This window comes from Mustelus asterias, chromosome 13, assembly GCF_964213995.1.
Source record: "Mustelus asterias chromosome 13, sMusAst1.hap1.1, whole genome shotgun sequence".
Classification (NCBI taxonomy): domain Eukaryota; kingdom Metazoa; phylum Chordata; class Chondrichthyes; order Carcharhiniformes; family Triakidae; genus Mustelus; species Mustelus asterias.
This window is the reverse complement of record NC_135813.1, coordinates 52,817,534-52,836,685: the sequence shown is the minus strand read 5'-3', so window position 1 is coordinate 52,836,685 and position 19,152 is coordinate 52,817,534. Positions and strand designations below refer to the sequence as shown.

The window sequence follows — 19,152 nt, the reverse complement described above, 5'->3', positions numbered from 1 at the left end:
TACAACCTAGAAGCGCAAACACTAAATTCTGGGAAGAATTAGACACAATCTGGGTAGGACACCTATTACACCTGAGAGATGTACACCAGCTGGTCAGGGCAGCCTGTCCAGCGGATAAGTGGAGACAGGGAGCAGGTGGACCCGCCACTCCTCCAGCACAGGATTATAGTGGGGGACGGTGGACACATGTAGTCGCCCTAACATCAGAGATAGATGATAGATGCCCAACAGACACCCTTCGCCCAGTTTAAAGTAGAAATTCTGAGAGTATTAGGGAATGCTCCCACTAACTGGAGTAGAATGACCACAACGAAACAGCTAAAAGGAGCTTCTGAATGTGGGGGATGGTTGTCCCAGGTACATCAGGAGTGCTCTGGACAAGGAAGCTCAGGTCGAGGGGATCGAGCGTTCATCCAGGCTTTTAAGGATGAATTCTTTAGTGTTCACCAAAAAATCCTTAAAATGGGAATTCTCAGTACCCCGAACTATGATGAGTTGGTAGAATGGGCTAATGGCATACCTGGAGGTGGATAGGAGAGATCTTAGTTTTTGTATTTCAGTGTGTTTGTGTGATCTGGTTTCTAGTCGAATGTAGGTGGTTGTTGTTGTATTAAATTGAGAGCAGAAATTGTTGAAACCTTTGTTCTTGTGGAGTGTTTATTGCTGGTAATAAATGACCTTAGTTTAGCCTCAGGAGTGCTGGGGAGGTGTGAAGACTGTTAAAGATTAAAGTGATAAGATTTCTTGCATTTACTTCTGTTTTGAGTTTTAATTACAGTTTGGAAGAAAGAAGAATAAAAGTGACTGTCTTAATCCAAGTTCTGTATTCTGTAGATGTCCAACTGCAGTTTATCATAGAATCTATGATTCTATGATAAACTGAGATGTAAGTAAAACATTTAAAAGAATACAGAACTTGGATTAAGACAGTCACTTTTATTCTTCTTTCTTCCAAACTGTAATTAAAACTCAAGATGTGGAGATGCCGGCGTTGGACTGGGGTAAACACAGTAAGAAGTTTAACAACACCAGGTTAAAGTCCAACAGGTTTATTTGGTAGCAAAAGCCACACAAGCTTTCGAGGCTCTGAGCCCCTTCTTCAGGTGAGTGGGAATTCTGTTCACAAACAGAACTTATAAGACACAGACTCAATTTACATGAATAATGGTTGGAATGCGAATACTTACAACTAATCCAGTCTTTAAGAAACAAAACAATGGGAGTGGGGAGAGCATCAAGACAGGCTAAAAAGATGTGTATTGTCTCCAGACAAGACAGCCAGTGAAACTCTGCAGGTCCACGCAACTGTGGGAGTTACAAATAGTGTGACATAAATTCTGATTCTAGGATCGCATGATAAAGACTCAGGAGGAAAAAAGCAGAAATATTTATGTGAAATAGTGTGACATAAACCCAATATCCCGGTTGAGGCCGTCCTTGTGTGTGCGGAACCTGGCTATCAGTTTCTGCTCCGCGACTCTGCGCTGTCGTGTCAATGCGTGCGCTGTCGAGACAATACACATCTTTTTAGCCTGTCTTGATGCTCTCCCCACTCCCATTGTTTTGTTTCTTAAAGACTGGATTAGTTGTAAGTATTCGCATTCCAACCATTATTCATGTAAATTGAGTCTGTGTCTTATAAGTTCTGTTTGTGAACAGAATTCCCACTCACCTGAAGAAGGGGCTCAGAGCCTCGAAAGCTTGTGTGGCTTTTGCTACCAAATAAACCTGTTGGACTTTAACCTGGTGTTGTTAAACTTCTTACTATTAAAACTCAAAACAGAAGTAAATGCAAGAAATCTTATCACTTTAATCTTTAACAGACTTCACACCTCCCCAGCACTCCTGAGGCTAAACTAAGGTCATTTATTACCAGCAATAAACACTCCACAAGAACAAAGGTTTCAACAATTTCTGCTCTCAATTTAATACAACAACAAGTTCTGTATTCTTTTAAATGTTTTACTTACATCTCAGTTTAAGATGTTAAGTTTGAATGAATGTTGGAAGCTTCCATGTGTGTCTGTGTGTGTTTAACAGAGTTGTTTGTTTTGATGTGATTTTACAACAGTGGGTTTGATAGAGTTTAAATAAAATTAGAAGGTAAATTGAAATTTCAAAATCAAAGTACATAATTTGAAGTTGGAAATAGCCAATTTGAATTTTGATTAAACCTGTGTTTGAATTTTGTTAAGAAAGGATTTAAACCTTGGAGGGAACCATGTGCTCTCTCCTTTGTCTTAAAGTAAAGATTATGAGAGTTAGTTGAGAAATTGGGAGAAGAAATTAAGTAATTTTATGGAAAAGTAGATAAGCAAGAACAAAAGAATGAGGTAAATGTACTGTCTATGAGTCAGTTTAAAATATTTTAAGTTGAGTGAAATGAATTGTAATTCTGTTTATTTCAAGTTCCAGCAGGAGATTAATCAATTGAATCTTAGTTGCCAATGCAAATTGCCCTTACAAATGTCTGATAGTTTAATATTCTGTAACTGGTTAAAATTATGTACTGCCGTTAGAATTTTATGTGCTATCTATTGTTCAAAGTTTGCCAAATATTGAGCACTGTCAAGCTTAAAATCTAGCCAGTTAAATTCAAACCAAAAGGTTTCTGATTAATTAACTAGTGTGTATTTTACCTACTTTGGTTTTGATTTGGCGCCTGTTGTTTTCCTCGAGTGCGGGGGGGGTTTGATCTGGAGCTTGGTTTAAATTGGAAACGGATTGGATTAAAGGGGTTTGGATATTACAGTTTTGCTGTGTAAAGTGGTCTGATACAACTGCCGCTTGATTATTTTCCATATAGAACAGGAAATAAAATCAAACCCTGAAAAGCTTTCACCAATTTTGTATAATATAGTTATATATTATATGTTGTGTATTGATAAAACATAATTCTGTACGAGCTTCCTGTTTTCCTCGCCATACAAATGATTAAACTAGAGATAATGTCGGGGTACATTATATAAAGATCGGAGCTGTATGGTATGTGATTTAATGGGGAATGCGATGTTTTTTGATGCGATTATATACAAATGAATGGATGTCCAACTGCAGCCAAAAACCAGTTTAAAGTGTTATTTAATTCACACTAAGCTTTCTATGGAAGGGGGGTGTGTAGTTAATTGTATAGTGTTCTAGCTAAAGCCATACAGATATCGGGAAATTGTGGACAGAGGTATTGCCCACTATACTGATGAGATTAAGAGTTACCACAAACCGGACCCCTTATGAATTAATGACAGAATGGGTGATGATGTAGGTTCACTAAAAGATGAATTCAGGAAATATGTGTTGGAACTAAGCACCCAACTTAAAGGGATGCGCAAATTGGTAAAGGACAATTCGGAACAAAGAGACAGAGAGAGAGAGCTTGAAATGCTCCCTGACGGGCGGGAAGTTGCGTCCAAGTAAAAGCACTACTTGACAAACCTGGGTTCGCCCCTCAATGGGAGGGCCCCTATAAAGTTAAAATTGTGTAGTGTGCTTAATTCACAGATATGTGAGATGGTTGACCTCCAAGCAAGCTGAACGGGTTCGCGGGCAGTGGCGTGCGGGCGGTATAGCCTTTGGACCATTGTATAACGGTTGCGCGGGTTATTAGTTAAGTGATAGGATGATTTTCTTGCTGTTTCTCACGACCTTTGCCCTGCTAGTCATGGAGGGGAAGTATAGGTGGAATTGTGTAGACTTGAGGGCAGAGCATCGCAAGCATCTCTGTAACGATGGCTCTGTCTATTGTAACCTTCCGACACATGGAATAAGTCCCTGGGAGGTTACCCGTAGGGACCGCTGCTTGGGATTCCTTAACCATGCCATGTTGCTAACTCTGTTGGAGGGGCGAGGTGATTGGGGTCTCCCATGCATGTAATGTGGTGTAACTGGAATTTTTGGTGTTTAGCTGAGGGACCGGGATGGATCTGTACCCGGCAACAGCAGAGGGCTCGGGAGGATGTGTACATCAACACGAGATTTGGTCGATCCAAGCAATCGTTGTACCAATCCTCTAAAATCAGGCCCCATCCTGTGAACACTTTCACGTATATGTCTCACTTGTATGTATTGCAGTCAAAATTCTGAGCAAGTGCTGGGTCTGCTTACATATTCCCATGCACGAAGGAAAGGGGGGAAAGTCCTTTATTCCCTATCCCTTTGTCATCTCCGGGAATAGTAGAGGGGATTTCGGATCAGAATGGAACCCACAATGGGACAAGGAAGTGACATTTCAAAAACCCCATCAGGCATGTTGTGAAAAACCAACAAAGGGGGATCTATCTGCTTGGTAAGAAACGGAACCATACTTATTGGCCGTAGCTACTGCACCCAGCAGGTTAATGTCACCAGTGGTGCCTGGGCTTTGGCGCAACAGATTACAATCCATTGCCCCATTGCTGATGTCCTGGTCAGCCTCTCCTCTACTTATATGAGCAGCATGACTGCATATAATGGTACCTGTTGTGTCTGTGGAAACAATGCTTACCCATGGCTTCCTTGGGATTGGGTAGGATCGTGTTATTTAGCATATGTGGTACGCTATATTCACCATTACTGAGACAGAATGGTTCTCTATGATAGCTTTCCCACTTTATGGGACAGCAAAAGCAGCACAGGAACTTATACATATGGCCTTGACTTTAGAGAGCATTGCGAATGAAACTAGAGACAGGTTCGAGGAGGTGAGCACAGCCTTCTCTGAAGTATCAACTGAGGTTGTAGCTATCCGGACTGTTGCTTTATAGAACCGATTGACACTTGATTATGTGTTGGCTTTCCAGGGAGGAACGTGCGCTATAATTGAATCTGAATGCTGCACGTATATCCCAGATGTTTCGGAAAATATAACTCGTTTGGCAGATCATATCAAACGAGTGACGATGACAATACAAGGTGAAGGGAGCCAATATCATAATTATAACCCTCTGGGATGGCTGGGGCAATGGTTCAGGTCGTGGGAATCATATCTGAAGCACGGGTTAATTGTATTAATTGTCATTCTTATTGCTTGTTGTATTTATATGACATTATTGAACAAACAGCCTGAATTATGCGGAGTGCAAGTGTACAGGCAGAAGGGGCAGACTTCCTGATGAAGGAGGTAAGCCCATATGTATTGGTAACATTTGGCTCTGAGTTGGTCATGGGGCCATGTTTGCACTTGGCCTCTGACCAAAAGGGGGGATTGAAGAAGGGAAAGGGTTAATGTTTTTTTGTACTCAATGTATTTTGTGCCTAAAAGGTTGAACTTTGTACCTGGAATGTATCACAAACATAACTCTTGCTTATGGCTAGCCTCCTTTTTGTTTATATTGCTCCTGGTAGTAGCATAAGCCATTTGTTCATGTCTTTCATCTTTTACTTTTAGTAGTATAAGCCATTTGTTGGTTTCATCTTTTACTTTTAGTATAAGCCATTTGTTCATGGTTCCCTCGCTTGTTTATATCATTCTGATAAAACAGACAGTTGAATATAGATGTTAGTCTTTCTTTCCCGTGGGCTTGTCTATGATTTAAACAGAGGAAGCAGCGACCAAATGGTAGAGTGCGAGAATGGCCGTTTGAAGGAGGACTCCCACTGGGACAGTTGCACTCAGTCACTCAGTCACTTCAAAGGAAACGCTGCGGGAAGAGCAGGGGACCAGAGGTGACACCTTGACTGCAACGACCAGAAGAATTGTGCTTTATGACCCGAGGATACAGGATGGTCTCTAACCATGACCCAGAGACTATTAGAAGCTGTTAAAGGAACTATAATTTATGATCAAGGACTGTTAACTGGACTTTGCTTTATGGCTTGTATTGGGAACCCTGATGTATAAATATCCACGCTTCTTGTGTTCAGAGAGAACTTTGGCTTCCGCTTTCAAGGGGTCAAGTTCTCCCATAAGCTTATGAGAATAAAGCATGACTGTATTTTGACTCATACCAGCCTATAGAGGTATATTTTCCGACTTCAGGAACCTTATCAAACGCCTTACTAAAATCCATGTATACGACATCAACTGCTCTAACTTCATCTACACACTGAGTTACCTCCTCAAAGAATTCAATCAAATTTGTGAGGCAAGACTTACCCTTCACGAATCCGTGTTGACTATCCCGGATTAATCCGCATCTTTCCAAATGGTCATAAATCCTATCCCTCAGGATCTTTTCCATTTACTTGCCGACCACCGAAGTAAGACTAACCAGCCTATAATTATCAGGGTCATTCCTATTTCTTTTCTTGAACAGAGGAACAACATTCACCACTCTCCAGTCCTCTGGCACTATCCCCGTGGACAGTGAGGACCAAAGATCAAAGCCAAAGGCTCTGCAATCTCATCCCTCGCCTCCCAAAGAATCCTAGGATATATCCCATCTGGCCCAGGGGACTTATCGACCCTCAAAATTGCTAATACATCTTCCCTCAGAACATCTACCTCCTCCAGCCTATCAGCCTGTATCACACTCTCATCCACAAAAACATGGCCCCTCTCCTTGGTGAACACTGAAGAAAAGTATTCGTTCATCGCCTCTCCTATCTCTTCTGACTTCATGCACAAGTTCCCACTACTGTCCTTGACCGGCCCTAATCTCACCCTGGTCATTCTTTTACTTCTCACATAAGAGTAAAAAGCCTTGGAGTTTTCCTTGATCCAACCCGCCAAGGACTTCTCATGTCCCCTCCTAGCTCTCCTAAGCCCTTTTTATTAGCTCATTCCTTGCTACCTTGTAACCGTCAAGTGACCCAACTGAACCTTGTTTTCTCATCCTTACATACCTTTACCGCTTGACAAGCCATTCAACCTCTTTTGTGAACCATGGTTCACTCACTTGGTCATTTCCTTCCTGCCTGACAGGGACATACCTATCAAGGACACGCAGTATTTGTTCCTTGAACAAGCTCCACTTTTCACTTGTGTCTTTCACTGACAGTTTCTGTTCCCATCTTATGCTCCCTAATTGCTAATGCTCCTGGGCGGCACGGTAGCACAGTGGTTAGCACTGCTGCTTCACAGCTCCAGGGACCTGGGTTCGAATCCTGGCTCGGGTCACTGTCTGTGTGGAGTTTGCACATTCTCCCTGTGTCTGCGTGGGTTTCCTCCGGGTGCTCCGGTTTCCTCCCACAGTCCAAAGATGTGCGGTCTAAGTTGATTAGCCATTCTAAATTGCCCCTTAGTGTCCCGGGATACATAGGTTAGAGGGATTAGTGGGTAAATATGTAGGGATATGGGGATAGGGCCTGGGCGGGATTGTGGTTAGTGCAGACTCGAAGGGCCGAATGGCCTCTTTCTGCACTGTAGGATTCTATGAATTCCTGCCTAATCGCATCATAATTACCCTTCCCCCAATTATAAACCTTGCCCTGCCGTATGGCCCTATCCCTCTCCATTGCAATAGTGAAAGACACCGAATTGTGGTCACTATCTCCAAAATGCTCTCCCATAAACAAATCTAACACTTGGCCCGGTTCATTACCCAGTACCAAATCCAAAGTACTATAGGGCAGCAAGAGCCCAGAGAAGTGTAGGGACATAGTAGGCCAGTAGTTGGTTTGTTTTCATTGGAACGACAGAGGTTGAGGGGTGACCTGATAGAAGTCTACAAGATTATGAGGGGCATAGACAAAGGGGATAGTCAGAAGCTTTTTTCCAGGGTGGAAGAGTCAACTACTAGGGGGCACAGGTTTAAGGTGTGAGGGACAAGGTTCAAAAGAGATGTAGGAGGCAAGTTTTTTACATAGAGGGTGGTGGGTGCCTGGAACCCGCTGCCGGGGGAGGTAGTGGAAGTAGATATGATAGTGAGTTTTAAGGGGCGCCTGGACAAATCTATGAATAGGATGGGAATAGAAGGATGTGGTCCCGAGAAGGGTAGGGGGTTTTAATTCAGTCGGGCAGCATAGTTGGTGCAGGCTTGGAGGGCTGTAATTTTCTTTTGTTCTAGGCCATTCAGGACTCATCCCTGCAGCCTGATCTGCTGTTCAATAAGATTGTGATTGGATTGTATCTTGACATCATTCTCCTGCCTTGGCTCTATATCTTTTTAAGCCCTTTTCCAGCATAACCTATCATTCTCAGATTTAAAGTCATTAATTGAGCTGGCATCTACTGTTTTCTGTGGGATACAGTTCACCCTTTGCATGAACAAGTGTTTTCTACTCTCATGAAAGACTCAATTTTAAGCTTATGTTCTATTAGAACATAGAACAGTACAGCCCACGATGTTGTGCCGAGCTTTATCTGAAACCAAGATCAAGCTATCCCACTCCCTATCATCCTGGTGTGCTCCATGTGCCTATCCAATAACCGCTTAAATATTCCTAAAGTGTCTGACTCCACTATCACTGCAGGCAGTCCATTCCACACCCCAACCACTCTCTGAGTAAAGAACCTACCTCGGACATCCTTCCTATATCTCCCACCATGAACCCTATAGTTATGCCCCCTTGTAATAGCTCCATCCACCCGAGGAAATAGTCTTTGAACATTCACTCTATCTATCCCCTTCATCATTTTATAAACCTCTATTAAGTCTCCCCTCAACCTCCTCCGCTCCAGAGAGAACAGCCCTAGCTCCCTCAACCTTTCCTCATAAGACCTACCCTCCAAACCAGGCAGCATCTTGGTAAATCTCCTTTGCACTCTTTCCAGCGCTTCCACATCCTTCTTATAGTGAGGTGACCAGAACTGCACACAATATTCCAAATGTGGTCTCACCAAGGTCCTATACAGTTGCAGCATAACCCCACGGCTCTTAAACTCCAACCCCCTGTTAATAAAAGCTAACACACTATAGGCCTTCTTCACAGCTCTATCCACTTGAGTGGCAACCTTCAGAGATCCGTGGATATGAACCCCAAGATCTCTCTGTTCCTCCACAGTCTTCAGAACCCTACCTTTGACCCTGTAATCCACATTTAAATTTGTCCTACCAAAATGAATCACCTCACATTTATCAGGGTTAAACTCCATTTGCCATTTTTCAGCCCAGCTTTGCATCCTATCAATGTCTCTTTGCAGTCTACAACAGCCCTCCACCTCATCCACTACTCCACCAATCTTGGTGTCATCAGCAAATTTACTGATCCACCCTTCAGCCCCCTCCTCTAAGTCATTAATAAAAATCACAAATAGCAGAGGACCAAGCACTGACCCCTGTGGCACTCCGCTAGCAACCTGCCTCCAGTCCGAAAATTTTCCATCCACCACCACCCTCTGTCTTCGATCAGATAGCCAGTTACCTATCCAATCGGCCAACTTTCCCTCTATCCCACACCTCCTTACTTTCATCATAAGCCGACCATGGGGGACCTTAACAAACGTCTTACTAAAATCCATGTATACGACCTCAACTGCCCTACCTTCATCAACACACTTAGTTACCTCCTCAAAAAATTCAATCAAATTTGTGAGGCACGACTTGCCCTTCATGAATCCGTGCTGACTATCCCGGATTAATCCGCATCTTTCTAAATGGTCGTAAATCCCATCCCTAAGGACCTTTTCCATCAATTTACCAACCACCGAAGTAAGACTAACCGGCCTATAATTACCAGGGTCATTTCTATTGTCCTAGAACTCTCCACCATTTCTCCCTATCTGCCCTATCGATTCCTTTCAAAATCCAAAAACATAAATCAAATCACCTCTCAACTTTCTATAGTTCCAGGGAATACAAACCCAGTTTATACAATCTCTCTTTATAATTTAACTCTTGCTGCCTCATTCTAGTGAATATCCACTCCACTCCACTGAAGACCAATATATATTTTCTATGATGCAGCATCCAGAACTGTGCAGTGCACTCCAGATGTGGTCTAATCGGGGGTTTTCAAAGTTATTGCAAAATTTCCTCCCTTTTAAATTCCACCCTCTAATTATAATACAATTATATCTCATTAGCTTTCTTACTGTTGTACCTGACCACTATATTTTAGTGATCTGTATGCAAGGAGATTATAAATAATTAGTACCTTCATTGCTTTTGGGTTTTCACCATTTACATAATACTCATACCAATTCCGTTTTGTTCCAAAATGGATAATCATACAATTAAATGCAATGAATTCCATCAGATACAGTTTCATCCACTCACTAATCAACATTGTCTCTGTAATTCTATACTCCTGACTGCAGTCCTTACCATACCACTAATCTCTGTCTTCTTGACAAACTTGAATGTACAACTCTCTATTGTCTTATATCTAAAGTCACTGACAAATATGAATACTTGAGGAGCCAGCAGAGATTCTTGTCCTTCCAGTTTGAGTGTACAACTGTTAGCCTCATTCTCCATCTACTGCCTAACAACGTAGGGAGCATGAATCTGTATCTTCAGGAAAGGAGAGAATTAGGGTAGACATTAACCTACAATTTAGGGTAGAAAATGATTAGTGAAGCACAGGAAATATTTCCTTCAACTCACCTCTTCAAATGATCCAGCAGGAACAGGAAGGTAACAAGATTAGGATCCGGCAGTGAAAGCAGCAGATTCAGCATGCAGCTCTCTTTAGCAACAGGATCGGACAGTGCTGAAAAATGAACAGTAACATAAATTTCATAATTTCAGATCTCCAGTCCAATACTCTACACTGAATCAATTTCAGTGATCTTCAATTCATTCCTTGCCTGACAGAAAACAGAGGTTTAAAACAGCTCAAAGTGTTGGTGGGGAGGATGCAATTCCATTGAGGTTTGGAGTACTGGCGCTCAATGTTATGGACTGGGAAAATATAGGTCTGAACTCAAATCACAGAGAAATTAAGCCCTGGTGTTTCTCTAGGAATAATGTTGCCCCTGGTTTCTGAGCATGAACCTGCCGTCAAAGGCACAGGATCAGGCTGAACCAATTTTGACTGGGAGGAAGCAGAGGGTACTCTAAAAAAACCTGCTGGTATTCAATATACTGAGATATTGCAGCGCAGTGTAAGAAACTTCTAATCAACTTCTAGCAAATCCAAGTTCCAAAAGGCATTTACAGAAATGACATGGTTGATGTGCACATAATAGGTCGAGTAAATTGCAAGTAAGGAAACTACATCAACATTCACTGAGAAAAAAACATTAAGGAAGAAGATGATCTTGTGCTGTGGCACTGAACCTTTCAGACCAGAAAGTCGTAAATCTGATCTCATCCAGATTTAGATAGCTAATTTCAGTCAGAACAGCCAGTTTGGGAGGTGGTGGCGACAATGATGGAATTATAACTGGCATTAGAACTTGTGTGGTCCAGATCACTGTCCAAGGATATCAGCTGGATCGTGAGATCAGCACTGAGCTTGTGTGTGATGTCCTTACAGGCTGGACTAATTTATGAGGAGCTACTTGGGCTGCATTTCCCTCTGGACAGAAACTTTGTTCAATAAAGCGAAATGGCTGGATACCAAAGGCTAATACTAAACCTGGTAAATAGAGTGATAGAGGTTTACAGCATGGAAACAGGCCCTTCGGCCCAACCTGTCCATGCCACCCAGTTTTTTACCACTAAGCCAGTCCCAATTGCCCCCTATATGATCAGTAAATAGTTTAAGTGGCCAAAAATTAAACTGAAGTAGTATATTTTCTGTTTCTGCACCTGCCTTTATTTGTCCAGTAAACACTAACTTTAACGAAAGAATCAAAGGATATTGGACTAATTCCTGATTCAGCATTGCAATGAAAAGTTGAGAAATGGTCAGACCTAAAAAAAAAAGAACCTGGATGGGGGAGGAGAGATTTCAAAGTCATTCAGAGGGCCCGATTTTACTAACAATTTGTGCCTGTTTTCGGGCGCGAAATCGCGGTAAATTCGGGCGTCGGGCCTTTAACGCGATCTGCATCCGAATCTGAGCAAATCACGACTTTACCGACACCTGATTCGGGCGCGGATTAGCATGCATTAGCATGCATTTAAATCGATTTAATGAACTGCACACCCAGCTCTACCACCAAATCCCACTTTATCTTCTTCTGGTCCGTTCCGGATCCGCGCTGTAAGCGACCTGCAAAATAATAATCCGAAGCGGATTTCTATTCTGCAGGGGAACATCCGAAGCTCTCTGCCCTTGTGAAGTCAGTCTGCGGCCACCATCCTTCTCGACCATCCTTCTCAGAGCGCCCCGATATCCAGCCCAGGCCCCCCAGCAGAGGCAATCCCTCCACCCCTCTCACCCTGGCAGACCCCCCTGCTAACCATCCCGGCAGACCAACCCCCCTCCCCTGGAGGCAGACCCCCCCAACGGGAGGCAAATCCCCCCGGCAGAGCACCCCACCCCCTGCTGACCCCCCCCCCCCCCCCCCCCACCACCACCCTGGGATCAGACCCCCCTGGGAGGCAGGCCCCCCTCGGCAGACCACACCCCCAGCCTGCCTCGATCGCTGGTCTCCCTCCACCATCCTTCTCGACCATCTTCAGTCCTTCGAGAGCCTGCAGCACCTTCCTGGCCACAGACTTGGAGCCACAGCTAAAGTGACCGGGCTTCATACCGTTCCGCTGGCATCCGCCGGTTGGGGGGGACGAGGAGGGGGCTCAGATGGATCTCTGGTTGGGGGGGGGGGGGGGGGGGAGTAGGGGGCTCAGATGGATCTCTGGTTGGGGGGGGGGGGGGGGGGGGTCTGCCGAGGGGGGCCTGCCTCCCAGGGGGGGGTCTGTATTATTAAACTGGCCAAAAGATAGTTGTTCTGGGTCATGTGACCTTGCTTCTCCACAAAAACGTCAGAAGGGATGTTTATCTAATGTCTGGAATAGGGGGGCTCAGATGGATGTTTATCTAATGTCTGGAACAGAGGGGCTCAGATGGATGTTTATCTAATGTCTGGAATAGGGGGCATAACTCAAAAGACTGAATGCACATATATCACAGCGTGAAAAGCCAGCATTCTTTTAGATGAAATATACAGTCACCATAGACTTTTCTTTAACTGCAGTAATGACTGAAGTGGCCAACATAGGACCAGTTGGAAGAAAGCTGACAGCCTCCAGTGTAAAGTGCAGCAAGACAGTTCAGAGTCCGGTGAATGGTGAGATTTTTATTTCAGCATCAAAGGCAAAAAAGATAATTTATTGACCAAATTCAGTTGTTCCAGATGAGACTCGACGATTTCCAGGCAGCTGGACAGAGATATTGGTACAGGATGGATCAGTGGGAGCACTGACTGACAGACTAGTCCATGGAAATCTTTCGGCACCCACTCATTATCTGTGTTTAACAACACAGATTTATGGTATCATGGAAATATTAAAAGTTACTTCTGATCAGCAAGAATGATGCAAATTGCAAATGTAGTTAAATACATTTTAACACGGGCGACACGGTAGCACAGTGGTTAGCACTGCTGCTTCACAGCTCCAGGAACCTGGGTTCGATTCCCGGCTTGGGTCACTGTGTGGAGTTTGCACATTCTCCTCGTGTCTGCGTGGGTTTCCTCCGGGTGCTCCGGTTTCCTCCCACAGACCAAAGATGTGCGGGTTAGGTTGATTGGCCATGCTAAAATTGCCCTTAGTGTCCTGAGATGCGTAGGTTAGAGGGATTAGTGGGTAAATATGTAGGGATATGGGGGTAGGGTCTGGGTGGGATTGTGGTCGGTGCAGACTTGATGGGCCGAATGGCCTTTCTGTACTGTAGGGTTTCTATGATTTCTATGACATGCAGCTATGTTTATTGCTTCTGAGTGGCTTGCACAGGAACAGGTTATATTTTGAAACGAACAAATAATTGTCATTCTGAGTGAGAAATTTACTCGCAGGTATGACTTTAAGTCAAGCCATCATTTCTACTCCTCAGATCTGCGATCTGACACGGGCGCGCTTTTTCAGAATTTTTTCGAACTGCGCATGAACAGTTCAGAGCTCCGATCGTTCCGGCAACGCTAAGCACCGCCCACTACGCGGATCGGACTGGAGCCGGCAAAAAGCGTATGGGCGCGCTGGAAAGAGGATTCCAGGGTCGGATCTGTATTACACCCAGATTCGGCACTTAGACTCAAAATGGTAAAATCGGGCCCGGAGTGTCTTATTTTTATATTTACATTATAAATTCTCAAGTCCATCTGTGTAAGAGAAATATAAGCCTCTCATGCTGCAGTTACAGACTTCACTGGTAGCTGGAGGTAACTGCAACATGATACATTTACACTTCAATATTAATATGACCATTGGGAAATATATATTTTTCTTTATTTCTTCATGGGATGTGGGTGTGACTGGTGAAACCAGCATTTGTTCCCTTTTTGCCCTTTTAGAGTGCATTTAATAGAGTCCATCACATTGCTATGGGTCTGGAGTCACATGTAGGCCAGACCAGGCAAGGACGATAGATTTCCTTCCTTAAAGGAAGTGAACTAGCATGAACCAGATGGTTTTTTATAATAGTTGACAATTAGAGTCCATTATAAAGGATGTAATAACAAAACATTTTGAAAATATAGAATTTCTACAGTGCAGAAGGGGGCCCTTCGAGTCTGCACCGAATCTCTGACATAGTATCTTACCCAGGCCCACCACCCCATCCTATCCCCATAACCCCCAAACATTTGCCATGGCAAATGTGACACAGTGTTTAGCACCTCTGCCTCACAGTGCCCAGAGACCCAGGTTCGATTCCAGCCTTGGGTAACTGTCTGTGTGGAGTTTGCATGTTCTCCCTCCCTATAGTCTCCCACTATAAACACACATAGTCTGTGTCTATGTAGGTTTCCTCTGGATGCTCCAGTTTCCTCCCACCAGTCCAAAGATGTGCAGGTTAGATCTATTGGCTATACTAAATTGCCTTTTAGTGTTCCAAAATGTGTAGTTAAGAGGATTTGAGAGGTAAATACATAGGGTTACGGGAATAGGGCAGGAAGTTAGGCATAGGTAAGATGCCCTGTTGGAGAGTTGGTGCAGACTCGATGGGCCAAATGGCCTTCTTCTGCATTATAGGGATTCTATGACCACCACAAAATAGAAATGTATAAGCAGAGTTAGCATGGCTTCACGAAGGGGAGTTCATGCCTGACAAATTTATTAGAATATTTTGAGGTGGTCATGAGTAGAATAGATAAAGGGAAACCATGTAATATTCTTGGATTTCCAAAAGGCATTCGATAAGGTACCGGATTAAAGGCTACTTAATAGAACAAGTGTCCACGGAGAAAGACTACAGAAAGCTACTGCACTGAGGGATTTGGGGTTCCTCGTGCATAAATCACAAAAAACTAGCATGCAAGTTTAGCAGGTCATAGGAAGGCAAATGGAATGTTGGCCTTTATTTCAAAGGAAATGGAGTATAAAAGGATAACTATTGTTAGAACTATACAAGGCACTAGTTAGACCACACCTAACATACTGTGAACAGTTTTGGTCCCCTCATCTAAGGAAAGATATACTGGTATTGGAGATAGTCCAGAGAAGCTTCACTAGGTTGATCCCGGGTCCAGAGGGATTTTCTTATGAGGAGAGAACGTAAGAACATAAGAAATAGGAGCAGGAGTAGGCCATCTAGTCCCTCGAGCCTACCCCGCCATTCAATAAGATCATGGCTGATCTGATAGTGGTTTAGTTCCACTTACCCGCCCGCTCTCCATAACCCTTAATTCCCTTATTGATCAGAAATCTATCTACCCGTGACTTAAACATATTTATCGAGGTAGCCTCCACTGCTTCAATGGGCAGAGAATTCCAGAGATTCACTACCCTCAGAGAGAAGAAGTTCCTCCTCAACTCTGTTCTAAACTGACTCCCCCTTATTTTGAGGCTGTGTCCTCTAGTTCTTGTTTCCTTTCTAAGTGGAAAGAATCTCTCTGCCTCTACCCTGTCTAGCCCCTTCATTATCTTGTATGTCTCTATAAGATCTCCCCTCAGCCTTCTAATCTCCAACAAGTACAGGCCCAAACTACTCAATCTCTCCTCATAAGCCAACCCCCTCATCTCCAGCATCAACCTGGTGAACCTTCTCTGTACTCCCTCCAAGACCAATATATCCTTCCGCAAATAAGGGGACCAAAATTGCACACAGTACTCTAGTTGCGACCTCACCAGTACCTTGTACAATTGCAGCAAGACCTCCCTGCTTTTATACTCCATCCCCTTCGCGATAAAGGCCAACATTCCATTTGCCTTCTTGATCATCTGCTGCACCTGCAAACTGAGTTTTTGCGATTCATGCACAAGGACCCCCAGGTCCCTCTGCACAGTAGCATGTTGTAATTTTTCACCATTTAAATAATAGTCCATTTTACTATTATTCCTTCCAAAGTGGATAGCCCCACACTTGTCAATGTTATACTCCATCTGCCAGATCCTCGCCCACTCACTTAGCCTATCCAAATCTCTCTGCAGACTTTCCGCATCCTCCATGCAATTCGCTTTCCCACTCATCTTTGTGTCATCCGCAAACTTTGTTACCCTACACTCAGTCCCCTCCTCCAGATCGTCTATGTATACGGTAAACAGTTGAGGCCCCAGCACCGATCCCTGCAGCACGCCACTAGTCACCAACTGCCAACCAGAAAAGCACGCATTTATTCCAACTCTCTGCTTCCTATTAGATAGCCAATCCTCAATCCATGCTAACACTTTACCCCCAACTCCGTGTACCTTAATCTTCTGCAGCAACCTTTTGTGAGGCACCTTAGGTGGATGAGGGTAAAGCGGTTGATGTGGTGTATATGGATTTCAGCAAAGCATTTGATAAGGTTCCCCATGGTAAGCTTTTGCAGAAAATACGGACACATGGGATTGAGGGTGATTTAGCGGTTTGGATCAAGAATTGGCCACCTGTAAGAAAACAAAGGGTGGTGGTTGATGGGAAATATTCATCCTGGAGTTCAGTTACTAGTGGTGTGTCGCAGGGATCTGTTTTGGGGCCACTGCTGTTTGTCATTTTTATTAATGACCTGGATGAGGGCGTGGAAGGATGGATTAGTAAATTTGCGGATGACACTAAAGTCGGTGGAGTTGTAGACAGTGCGGAGGGAAGTGGCAGGTTACAGAGGGACATAGATAGGCTGCAGAGCTGGGCTGAGAGGTGGCAAATGGAGTTTAATGCGGAAAAGTGTGAGGTGATTCACTTTGGAAGGAGTAACAGGAATACAGAGTACTGGGCTAATGGTAAGATACTTGGTAGTGTGGATGAACAGAGGGATCTGGGTGTCCATGTGCATAGATCCCTGAAAGTTGGCACCCAGGTTGATAGGGTTGTTAAGAAGGCATACGGTGCGTTAGCTTTTATTGGTAGAGGGATTGAGTTTCGGAGCCAAGAGGTCATGCTGCAACTGTACAAAACTCTGGTGCGGCCGCATTTGGAGTATTGCGTACAGTTCTGGTCGCCGTATTATAGGAAAGATGTGGAAGTGTTGGAAAGGGTGCAGAGGAGATTTACCAGGATGTTGCCTGGTATGGTGGGAAAATCGTATGAGGAAAGGCTGAGGGGCTTGAGGTTGTTTTCGTTAGAGAGAAGAAGGTGACTTAATAGAGGCATACAAGATGATCAGAGGATTAGATAGGGTGGATAGTGAGAGCCTTTTTCCTCGGATGGTGTTGGCTAGCACGAGGGGACATAGCTTTAAATTGAGGGGTGAGAGATATAGGACAGATGTTAGAGGTAGGTTCTTTACTCAGAGAGTAGTAAGGGCGTGGAATGCCCTGCCGGCAGCAGTAGTGGACTCGTCACCATTAAGAACATTCAAATGGTTATTGGATAAACATATGGATGATATTGGAATAGTGTAGATTAGAGGGGCTTTAGATTGGTTCCACTGGTCGGCGCAACATCGAGGGCCAAAGGGCCTGTACTGCGCTGTAATGTTCTATGTTCTATTATCGAACGCCTTCTGGAAATCCAAAAACACCACATCCACCGGTTCCCCTCTGTCAACTGCACTCGTTACATCTTCATAAAAATCCAGTAAATTCGTCAAACACGACTTTCCTTCATGAATCCATGCTGCGTCTGCTTGGTCTAACCATTTTTTTTCAGGTGTCCTGCTATTTCTTCCTTAATGAAAGCAATTTCCCAACTACGGACGTTAAGCTAACCAGCCTGTAGTTACCCGCCTTTTGTCTACCTCCTTTTTTAAACAGTGGCGTCACATTAGCTGTTTTCCAATCAGCCGGCACTTCCCCAGAGTCCAGCGAATTTTGATAAATTACAACCAACGCATCTACTATTACTTCTACCATTTCTTTCAGTACCCTGGGATGCATTCCATCCGGGCCCGGGGACTTGTCTACTTTTAGTCCCATTAGCCTACCAAGCACTACCTCTTTGGTAATAGTAATCGTTTTAAGGACCTCACCCCCTACAGTCCCACAACCGTCAATTTTTGGTAAGCTATTTGTGTCCTCTACCGTGAAGACCGACACAAAAAACTTGTTTAAGGCCTTGGCCATTTCCTCGTTTCCCATTATTAAATCCCCCTTGTCATCTTCCAAGGGTCCAACATTTACTTTAGCTACTCTTTTCCTTTTTATATATATGTAAAAACTTTTACTATCAGTTTTTATATTTTGTGCTAGTTTAGTTTCATAATCTATCTTTCCTTTCTTTATCGCTAAGGTGGAGTATATTGGTACTGTACTTATTGGAATTTAGAAGAATGCGAGATGACCTTATTGAGATAAATCGGATTCTCAAGGGGCTTGAAAGAGTAGATGTTGAGAGGTTGTTTCCCCTTTTGGAGAGTCTACGACCAGGGGCATAATCTCAGAGTAAGGGATTTCCCAATTAAGACAGGGATGAAGAGGAATTTCTTCTCTCAGAGGATAGTGCATCCGTGGATTTCTTTACTGCAGAACGTTTTAGAGACTGGGTCGTTAAGTATGTTCAAGGCTGAAATTGAATCAGGTTGTTTGACTGCCTTCACAGACAGGAAGAGATGTTCAGATTATAGAGTCATAGAGGTTTACGGCCAAACTTGTCCATGCCGCCGTTTTTTCTTTTAAACCCCTTAGCTAGTCCCAATTGCCCACATTTGGCCCATATCTCTCTATACCCATCTTACCCATGTAACTGTCTAAACGCTTTTCAAAAGACAAAATTATACCCGCCTCTACTACTGCCTCTGGCAGCTTGTTCCGTAACCCCCACAGCTTGCCTCCTGGGCTTGCAGAATCTCACTAGCTGTTCTGTCTGGAGACAATACACATCTCTTTAACCTGTGTTTAATGTTCCCTCCACCCACATTGTCTGTACCTTTAAGACCTGGCTGGCTGTAGG

General features: G+C 43.8%; 1 protein-coding gene across 1 annotated transcript in view; it reads right to left on the bottom strand.

The window, feature by feature from the left end:
* The window catches only part of LOC144502618 (breakpoint cluster region protein), a 632,965-nt gene that overhangs the window by 25,741 nt on the left and 588,072 nt on the right, over positions 1 to 19,152 (bottom strand). Inside the window, exon 21 of the mRNA XM_078226759.1 lies at positions 10,404 to 10,509. Coding sequence (XP_078082885.1) covers positions 10,404 to 10,509 — 106 coding nt within the window. The remainder of the gene's footprint in view (positions 1 to 10,403; positions 10,510 to 19,152) is intronic.